The sequence below is a fragment of the Sinocyclocheilus rhinocerous genome, unplaced genomic scaffold (genome assembly GCF_001515625.1).
Source record: "Sinocyclocheilus rhinocerous isolate Xijiao unplaced genomic scaffold, SAMN03320098_v1.1 scaffold4019, whole genome shotgun sequence".
Lineage (NCBI taxonomy): Eukaryota > Metazoa > Chordata > Actinopteri > Cypriniformes > Cyprinidae > Sinocyclocheilus > Sinocyclocheilus rhinocerous.
In genome coordinates this window covers 6280-17496 of record NW_015661870.1, presented here as the reverse complement: position 1 = coordinate 17496, position 11217 = coordinate 6280, and the positions used below count along the sequence as shown (strand labels likewise).

General features: G+C 37.6%; 1 protein-coding gene across 1 annotated transcript in view; it reads right to left on the bottom strand.

Moving 5' to 3' along the window:
• Positions 1-4221, bottom strand: part of LOC107726583 (uncharacterized) — a 14108-nt gene extending 9887 nt beyond the window's left edge. The window contains exons 1-4 of the mRNA XM_016536227.1: positions 4124-4221; positions 3834-3942; positions 2256-2281; positions 1491-1711 (exon numbers count right to left, since the gene is read on the bottom strand). Coding sequence (XP_016391713.1) covers positions 1491-1711; positions 2256-2281; positions 3834-3942; positions 4124-4221 — 454 coding nt within the window. The remainder of the gene's footprint in view (positions 1-1490; positions 1712-2255; positions 2282-3833; positions 3943-4123) is intronic.
• Between the last annotated feature and the right edge of the window lie 6996 nt (positions 4222-11217).

Sequence of the window (11217 nt, the reverse complement as noted above, 5' to 3'; positions counted from 1 at the left end):
GATTTTTTTTTCTTTCATATGTGCTTATATGGGCTCCTTATATCATTTGGTTCTTTGGTGTCATTTTGGAGTTTCTAAGTGTCCTTTTTTGGAAAGACATCTAAATTGATCTTGAAAAAAGCTTGCAAAAAATATAGATATTTGAGAATCACCCTTCAATCTTTTGGTTTACTTTGCTGGATATAGCAAATGATGACAAAAGAAACATTGAAACAAGATAAATGGTCTATGCTTAATTTCACGAAGTGTGAGGCTGTCATCGTTAACGTGTTAACGCATGCGATTCATTTTACAATCATTAACGCGTTAAAATAATTTAACGCAATTAAGAAGAACGCAAAATTACTGAAGCACAGTTTCTATTCTAACCCTTTAACCCAATTTTGCTACTCTGCTTGCGATTAGATCATTTTATGAACGTCACTGTGGGTACCAAGCACTTCTCTCTGTACTCCTCCTCTAGCAACACCAGAACATTTTGGATGCTGTTAGATCCGAAATGACTGAATTGGACTCATGAGACCAGAGTATGGATTCCCAGAAGTCTCTATTTTGTAAATATGGGCCCTGGAAGAGGTTAAATTAGTTTATTTTGCTTTGGCTACAGTGGGTAATTCTAGTGGTGACAACAACCATGCATGTCACTTCTGCATGCTGCGTCATACTCTGTGAGATAAAGTGTCACTCTATTGTCACAGCTTTTGCCGGCTCTGAGACACTTGCATGTTATTTCTCCTGCTCTTTTTCTAGCAAAAATTCAGTCATCACTAAATGAAAACTTAAAGTGAAGACCTTCTAAGTAAAGAGTAATTGCTGAATTTGTTAAGTTTTAGAGGGGGTGTACTCATTTATGCTGTGCACTGTATATATATATATATATATATTGGGATAACAACCCACCTTAACTTACAAATTATCTGCCAGTTGCGGATTTGAGATTAATTAGGGATCATTTGGAATTGGATCATGACTCGTGACGAGCCTAAAGATTTGCACCCAAACCATGCTTTTAACACAGAAAAATAATAATGTGTAATTATAAACCATTGGTTGTAAGCCACGCAAAAACGCTGCCTGTGGTTTAACAAAAAGCACATTCACACATCACTCGCGTCCCTGCAATCAGGCCTCTAATTACCGCTATTTAAAACTCAAGTGAGCATCTTCATAGCATCCGCATATCATTGACAATATTTACAAACTCTGTGCCCTGGCAAAAGCACTAAATTTAGTAGAAGATTGCTTGTATGCCAAATATTGAAAACTTGAGAGATGCTTGTGAAAAAAAGCTGATTGATGAGCATGACGGCTACACGTACAGTAAGGAACTCAGGTCACATGTTGTCTACAGCCCAGTGTGTCAACAAGAATGAACAAGTCCTTTATCGAGACACAGCCAATTATTCTCATCTACACACTGAAAACACTATTTGCAGAATGTAGCCTTTGAGACGGTTCTTTCTCCAAAACAAAAGGATATGAAATCATACCTGATACAGGTTCCTCCATTGTGGCAGGGTTGGTGCTGGCAGACTGCAGCGTCACAGTTCTGAATGTTTTGGCCTCTGATTGCTTCCCCCACCACATACAGCTCTTTGGAGCCCATCTGCAGTTCACGTATGCAGCCGATGAAGCCAGAGACATTCCCACTGTTGTGGTGCAGCTCAGAGAAGGATGGAACGCCACCAAGGAATGTGGGGCCGAACACCACCTGAGCGTTGGGAGGTGGAAAGGTGACATATGGTTAACAATAATGACGATTTTATCTTGTTAAAAAGAGATTCATGTTGGATTATCCGGCACTTCAAAAAAGTCTTTTGTTCTCACCAAGGCTGCTTTTTTAAATGAAAAGTACAATTAATATTATAAAATGTAATTGTAAAATTAAAATAACATTTCTACTTGAATATATTTTAAATGTAATTTATTCCTACATTTTTAGCAGCCATCATTCCAGTCTTCAGTGTCACATGATCTTTCAGAAATCATTCTAATATGCTGATTTGAAACATTTATTAATATTATCATTATTGAAAATGGTAGAGCTGCTTAAACTGTAAAATTAAAATAACATTTCTACTTGAATATATTTTAAATGTAATTTATTCCTACATTTTTAGCAGCCATCATTCCAGTCTTCAGTGTCACATGATCTTTCAGAAATCATTCTAATATGCTGATTTGAAACATTTATTAATATTATCATTGAAAATGGTAGAGCTGCTTAAAATTTTTGTGGAGATTGTGACACTCACTTTTCAATCCATTTAATGCATCCTTCCTGAAGAGAGAGAGAGAGAGAGAGAAAACTGACCCAAAACTTGATTGGTAGTGTATGTTTTGGGATAGTAAAGTGTTAGATTTTGGAAAAAAGCTACATATTGTAGGTTACGATACACTTTATTCTTTCCTACGTAAAGATATGTCATGCAATAATTGTTCTGAAGTCAATGGCTCTTAAAGCCTGGAAATTATAATTAGAGATAAAAGCAAAGTTTTTATCTTTGAAAGGATTTATGTGGAGCCACTACAGTAGCTTTAAGGACCTTTTGCTGCTGTATGCATTTAGCAATCATTCTTCATTTAGGTCAAAAGCTAATTATTCTTTTGAAAAAATACAGTTTATTGGTTTTGATCAAGACAAGATTAAACATCTTTCCAATTTACAATAACATATGAGTGAGTCTGTCTGATATATTTTTGCCTTCTCAATCATCTATTATGTTAGCTGGACAACAAACTTTGTAAAACTTTCGAAAGAAGAAAAATCTTAGGACAAACGTATCTTATTTCCTCAGCCTTTTCTTGCTTTCCCTAGCAACTACCCAAAACACTTTAGCAGCTGCCCAGTAACAATTCACAACCCCATGGCATGCGCATTTATACATATGCAATGGTTTTCAAAGTACACAAGGCCTATATAATCATAAGACATATAACTAACCTTCAATCTGTTTTAAACTTTCAGACGGGGCAATTTTGTCTTCTTGTCCATTTGACATATTTCAATAAAGAACACCTTTCAGTAAAGTCTCCAGTGATTTTTTTTGTTTATGCAGCTCTATAAATGGATTTGTGGGGCCATTATATTCTGATTAAGTCTCTTATAGGCTGCTGAAAGTGTCTGATTATTGCAGCACAGCTCTCTCTAAGGTTCTCATCAATTAGGACACAAACATGAACCAACTATTTAACTTGAATGATCAAACTTATTATTTTTGCAACAAAAATCATTACACCAGCTCTCAAAAAGACTGAGTTGTCTTCTTTACAAAAACAATAGCATAATAACCTACCTGACTGCAAATATATATTTATATATATATATATTTTTTCCTTTCCATTAGTTAAAATAGTGTGTGTGAGAATTTTTAATCCTTCTTTTATACATACATTATTGAAATTTCTATCATTTTGTTTTAATTGATCTAATTGTGTAATTTGTATTTTTGTGAAAAAATAATTTGAGATATATGTGCTATGAAAATGTGCTATTTATACTGTAATCTTTATCAAAAAATGGGTTAAAAATGGTTACAGAATGGTTCAAATAAATCAGACAATTCATAGATAAAATACAGACTGTCTTAGTCATTCAAATGATTGAATATCCAGAAGCAGGTTTACCTATGATCTAATTGTGTAATTTGTATTTTTGTGAAAAAATAATTTGAGATATATGTGCTATGAAAATGTGCTATTTATACTGTAATCTTTATCAAAAAATGGGTTAAAAATGGTTACAGAATGGTTCAAATAAATCAGACAATTCATAGATAAAATACAGAATGTCTTAGTCATTCAAATGATTGAATATCCAGAAGCAGGTTTACCTCTGACACAGGCTCATTCATGTATTTCTGCTGCCGATTAGCAGTTCCATTAGCAACAGCTATCTCAATGATACAGAGCTGGTCATTGTCACGAGATGGCAATGCATATCTAAAAGCGAGAGAGACAGAGAGAAGGGAATACAGATCAAGAATGAGAGAGTAAGACTTCCGAGCTTGTGTTCTGTCTCCATCCTTTGCTATTCTGCTACTCCAGCAATATATTTGCTCAATCATCTCGAAAATGTCAAAAGACAACTCCTCCCTGCTGAAAAACAATCCATTTCACGAACCTAATGCAACAGTAAAAGCTGCTGAATGTTTCAGCAATCTTCCCCACGAAGCTTTCAACTGTGGCTTCGCCTATATCCTGACATGATCCAACAGTCATCCATATGCTAAAGTCATGGATTTCCTCGCTGTCCAATCAGCTCTTTCAGGCACTTGAAAAACTTGAGACTTGCTTATTCGAGCACCAGCTTTTGATTTCAGCCCATGTTGGGTTCAGGGCAAGGAGGGGAGAAAAATCCCCTCTCCGTTAATGACCAGATGCGAGCAATCAGGGCGACTGCCCTCATGCTAATTTGAAACAGCCTTGCAGGACACCTCCCTGAAGGCAATCAAAGCCCTACAACTTCAGGTAGCACTAATTACAACACTGGGGAAGTTATGAGAGTCGCTCTGCATACAGATTGACAAATTAATGCCCGATTGGGACCACAAGAAGGAAATTCAACATGACTGACAGCCCGCCGCTGAACCAGTATTGCTGATGAATCCTGAACATAAGGACATGAGCTGATTCGATTGTTCGCGGAGGCTCCTGCAACGACTTTAATATTCTGATATTAGTACAAGTAGCGTGATGTTATGAGGTACTAATTATTTTAATCATGGCTCGATAATCGCTTTAGGTGCATTGGACAGCTGTTTGCATTTATAGAGACTTCTCATCAGGTTTAATGTGTCCTATATGATATGATGATTTCAGCGTTGGCAGTAAATACAGGAGAATGCAGTAACAATTGACTATTTTAACACAAAAGCATTTTGAAAAAGTAAAGTGTTATTACAGTTAATTATAGTTAACTAAAACTGAAACTAAAACCAATCTTTACTTGAAATAAAATAAACTGAAATAAAATATGAAAAAACTATAGGCATGTAAAAAACACACACTTTCAAAAATAACTACAATTAAAATGAAAACAAAATATAAAAATAAAAACTAATTCAAGATATTAATAACAACTGCATTCCTTTTTCAACAATACTAAAATAACACCTGTTTAACAAATAAATGGCATGCTATTATCAAGCAGTATTGTGGGCAATTGTGTTTAAAACCAAGCTCCTTCCCAGCTCATGCAACTGTTTTCTTCTCCAGACACATTTAAATGCCACCCACTGAGATCTACAGGGGTTTGTCCCTTTAGAGCATTAAATCAAATGAACCACAGGCAACAAAGAGAGAGTAAAAAAAACAGAATCCAAAAACACTCACATTACGTTTATGCTGGACAGTACAAACATGATGATAAAAAGGATTTAAATGTAACTTTATAAAGTGTGGCAGAAGACACAATCTTAAATGGCTACATGCTACCAAATGGCAAAGACAGCTAATATTTCTCAAGGCGCATGTTAAAGAAATGTAAAGGAACATCTAGTGCAGCGCTCCAGTGTTTGTGCTGTGTCTGAGCATGACTGTGATGATCTAACTGGGCGCTGGTGTCATTCCTTCTGATGAGCTCTTGTGGACACATGGATACAGTCCTGAGGGAACAGAATCAGCACACTGGTTATTTACAGAGAGAGAAAGGGCACAATTCAGTTGTGCGGGAGTCTCAGTCAGATATCATTATCTGTTGACTTTTATTTCTTAAAAAGCACAAAGTATATACACCTCGTTTGGGGTTCGTAAGATTTTTTAAATGTTTGTGGAAGTGTTTTATGCTCACCAAGACCGCATTTATTTGATCAGAAATACAGTAATTATTAAATACAGTAAATAAAGTTTAATAAATAAAAATAAGTAAATACAGTTTTACAATTTTAAATAACTCTTTTCTATTCTGATATATTTTAAAATGTAATTTATTTCTGTCATGACAAAGTTGAATTTTCAACAGCCATTTCTCCAGTCTTCAGTATCACACGATCCTTCAGAAATCATTTTAAATTGCTGATTTGGTGTTTAAGAAACATTTCTTAGTATCATCATTGTAGGAAACTTGTTGTGTTTTGGCTAGTGGATTTTGCATACCTGAGCCACTCCCCGTGCATACGGGTATAAATAGGTGACAGGTGCATCAGATTTTTGCTTCGGAGCCGAGTGGGTGAATGATTTCTTCTCCACAAAGCCTTTTCGTTCACACTGGAAGAAAGAAGCTGTTCCTGGTTGGCGTGACGGCACAAACAGCTGTTGATTCAGCGATTCCCCTGGGTGCTTCAACTAAAACAGCAGTTTCTCATCACGGACGGCTCGCGTCTTTTTAAAGATGCAGTTCTGTCCGTGTTCTCTTGGTTGCGGTCGTTACCGGTCCTCTGTTGATGGCCACGAGCGTTGCCTTCAGTGTCTGGGCATCCAACACGCTGAATCTTCGTTCGTGGATGTCTCATGCGTTCATTGCGAGCGTATGAGCATGGCTTCGCTGCGATCTCACCTCTCTCCTCATGGGGAACGGAACAGCACCCTCTGTCTCTACCCGTCCCGGTTTCCCTGTCACGAGCAGGGGACCACCGGTTAGAGCTCTAGGAGATCTGAGGGTCACAGTGAGAGCTTCTCCGCCGGGCACATCCCCGCGGACCTCTCACTCCTCCCGCAGCGAATGCGGCGGTCTCGTACATCAACCGGCAGGGTGGTCTACGATCACATCGCATGTCACAGCTCGCCCGCTCTTGCTGGTTGCGCCTTACTGGCCCACCCGGACCTGGTTTTCGGAACTCATGGTCCTCATAGTGCTTTCTTTCCTGCAAGAAAGGTTGGCGTGTAGGCTGTCACCCTCCATCTTGAAAGTGTATGTGGCTGCTATCGCAGCACATCACGATGCAGTGGACGGGCGGTCCTTGGGAAAGCACGATCTCATCGTCAGGTTCCTGAGGGGTGCCAGAAGGTTGAATCCTCCTAGGCCACCCCTGGTGCCCTCCTGGGATCTCTCTACTGTCCTGGCTGGCCTTTACTTGTAGGTTTAAAATTCTACATGTCACATTTATTGTCCAACTACAAATATTTCAGCGAAATGTATATTTTAGTCAGAATTATTGCGCTCCTATTTAATTGAGATCTGTCTGTTTGGCGCGCTCGTCTGTGAAGTTTAGCGGAGAATCGCAAAGCAGAAGGCTCATGCACTTCTGACAGAAAAATGGAAATATTTCCATGGCTTTCTAACATTTACAGTTGGAGAATATACCTGTGAAATGTAAGTTATGCATTCAGGAAGACAGCACATCTCAAAAACATTAAACAGCGCGAGTAGCCTGTCTCTGTCAGCGGCACATGCAGCCTTTCTGTCAGAGCATGACGGGCCGAGCCGCTTAAACTAATATACGAAACGAAACTATAAACTATGTCTTACCAGTTTTAAAGGCCTTAATATGAAGCTTGTTCACATGTTTAGAACAAACTGGATTATGCACTTTCTCCGCAGCAGAAAATATCCATATATTGTAGAAACTCGATATACCGCCCAGACCTAATTAATATATATATATATATATATATATATATATTTATTATCAGCCCAAAAAATGACTGCATACCCACAGTGATTAGCAATAACAAGTAGCAAATCAATTATTCTGATATGTTCCATCCAAATTTCCTGATTCTATTTAATCTATTTAATTCTATTCTCTTTTTAAAAACATGAATGATTCCTGAACTGATTCATTATAATTCATAAAAAATAATGTGACCAAGGCAGTCAAAACTGAGAGGAAGTCTACAGCATAATTCAACATGTGTCACCCTGCCTGACACCAGCCACGTGTCAGGCATAAAAATATGCCTTATCAAAATTGTATAACTGCCCAAAACCCTCTTTTCTTTTTGTTCATAATTTAGTTATTCTGTTACATGACAAAGAGTTGAGTGCAATGATCTAATGTCTTAAGAAAATGTGCGTGAACTTGCCATCACAATGCTAGGCTGTTGTTCATGGTTGCCATGTTGTTGACATGCAGTTGCTAAGGTGGTTTTAGTCATATTGCCATTTGTTTGCTGTTATGGGTTGCTAGGCATTCCACCATCCATATATCCTGCTAAAAAGCCTTATTTTAAAAAGATGTGGTTCCTTTATATCATAGATTTATATTTTACTGGTAAAATATATTTTACTGCTCAGAGGGTTTGTGGAGGGGATTCTGTGCAAATGTGCTCAGACCTGATGCAACATCATGACATCACACACACACACACACACACAACTATGAAATCTAAAAGCTGAATATAATTGCAGTTCATGTCACAGTTCACTAGAATGAATGCTGGGAGACGGCCAGCACCGCGGGGCCACTATTGGTCCGACTACAAAACATGTATAAAGCACTGGCAACAGATGGCAGTAAAACATCATGAAGCTGCAGTTCTGCAGTACACATGCACACACACTGCTGCTTCTTTATTGGTGGACGTGAAAACAAAGGCAGAAATTAGAGAGGACTTTTACTTCATGCCACATCGCAAGTCCAACAGGAACAGCAATAATAACAAGAGGTATGACAGGTGATAATCGCACACAGAAACACCATCAACGCAATTCCCTGTTGGCCCACAGATAATGTAGAGAAAAATATGTTTATGCTAATTAAGGGCTGTTAAATAGATCTACAATTCTTGAATTCATTCATGTATTCACTTCAACCTCCTCTTTATCTGAATGAGAGCCATTAAGAGCCACAATTGATGCCACTCATTTATCATTTTTATCACATTGTCCACAACATGTCAATAGCTCAAACTGACTGCGTCATCATAAGCAACCTAAGATGAATGCGCAACTGAAGAGCTTTGTTCCCACATGCATGTTTTCTGAGAGGCGTGCTAACGCGTCAAAGGCCGGTGGCAGATAACGGCGCTTCCCTTGATCACCCCCACCGAGGGAGCCGATAAAGACAAACGCAGCCCCTCATAGACTCGCTCAACCAGCTTCACTGACTTTCTTGAATTAAAGTGTCAAGGCATTTTTTGCATAACAAGCTCACTCGAATGGCTTCAGTTATTTTGGGCAGCCTGTGTTCTTAGTCATGTCTCCAGCTGATCTTCCAGACCCAAATTACAGGCGCGCCCTACGGCTTTGAGACGCCGCTCCAGATGAGGTATTTTGAGAATAGTCTGACTACTTCCCTGATTAAAAATAACAATGCTTACAGCCTGCCAGACACAAACATTACTCTCAGAAAGCTGGCATATTTTACAAGCATGCATGCAAGTAAAATTTGAGGAGTAGCTGTATTGAAAATATGGCGATTACAGTGAGGTTCTTTTGAGGACTCCATGAAATTAAAAATTGCCAATCATTCCAATCCCCAATAGTGACCTGCGAAATGAACCTGCGAATGGTTATTTGGCCATATTAAGTAAGTACATGAGATGTGGCATTGGCCATAATCATGACATGCATGTATGAAGCATGAAGCAGTTAAGGACACATGTAAATTGCATGTATTTTCATATTAAATATTCATCATTCATTTTAAACACAGGTACCGAAAAAATTGTTTATATATAATGATGTTTTATTAACAAAGTTCGGCAAGGGCCAAATGAGCATTTTTCAGTTTTTCTTTTTTAATAAATCTGCAAAGATGTCAACAATTCTGTGTTTTTCTGTCAATATGGGGTGCTGTGTGTACATTAATGAGGAAAAAAAATTAACTTAAATGATTTTAGCAAATGGCTGCAATATAACAAAGAGTGAAAAATTTAAGGGGGTCTGAATACTTTCCGTACCCACTGTATATATATAGCAATTTTTATATATATAAAATATGTTTTTTGAATTATTACATTAATTCAGCAAAGATGCATTTAATTGAATGGAAAGTGGCAGTATCATGGTTGCCACAAAATATTAAGCAGCTCAACTGTTTTTACATTGATAATAAAAAAAAAAGATTCTTAGGCACCAAATATTAGAATGATTTCTCAAGGGTCATGTGACTGAATTAATCACTGCTAAAAATTCAGATTTGCCTTATAGGAATAAATTACATTTTAAAATATAAAAAAAGTGATATTTTTAATTGTAATAATATTTAATATAAGATAGATAGATAGATAGATAGATAGATAAGCACATTTTCCTGCCTGTGTTTTTGACATATTTCATATTTAAAGTAATTTCATGGCCTTAAATGTAATAATACAAGCAATGTAAAAAACAAATTCAACAACCCGAGGACAGAATATACAGCACCAAAATGGGGTCTCAGCAGTTACTGGGAAATAAATATTAAAGAAGCAAAAATATCTGCAGATCTAATGCATTGATCCACAGAGCAGCCGCATTAAGAATGCTTCCTTTTTTTCAAACAAACCCAGCAGTAGTTACCCAGGAATAAATGGCATACATTTAAATAATAATATGTGCTAGGGAATGCAAAGTTCATGTGTAATAAAGGACAGGACGCGATGCTGTGTAATGCAGCGTCTCACGCTTGTTGACCTTTGGCTTTGTGTGAACAGAAATGACTCACACACAGCAGACTTGGATAAAAGCCAATTACAGCAGAAGCATCTGACAATATATGCAGACATACATAGACACACAAACACTCGCAACAGACTTACCGGGTAAACAATGTCACCACCGCAAGCCTTTAACCTAATTTAACCTGTCTGCACTGCAGACCAGTACTACACCACATTAAGCAAACTCAGCATTGAAAATCCTCCAGCAATACATATGCAAGATCAACAGACCATATTAGAAGGGTAACCTTACATGCATTTTCGACTACGAACAGTATGTATTCAAAAAGAGCCAACAGCAATGTATACTGCTTATTTGCTATACATCCATCCGTAACAAGTCAAAAAAAAAAAGAATGAAAGACAGAAACGAGGAGAGGTGGGCTGGACCGCTTAGAAACAGCAGTCAAACTGCGTTCACAAAGTATGAATTAATAAGATCAACGTATGAATAAAAGATCGTTCTTCAAGTGAACTGAATACATCAAACATTCACAACAGAACATTATTCCCAGCCAGAAATGGGAGAGAGGGAGAGAGAAATGAGGTGTAAGTTCCAGACTTCTTTAAAACTCAGAGGCGTGCTTTGATGTCTGAAATCTAGATCAGCAGTTTAGGAAGACTGATCAAAAAGTTTGGACTAAAGTATTCCTTCCATCGTTTCTTGAAGCGATGCAGTGGTGGAATGTTGCG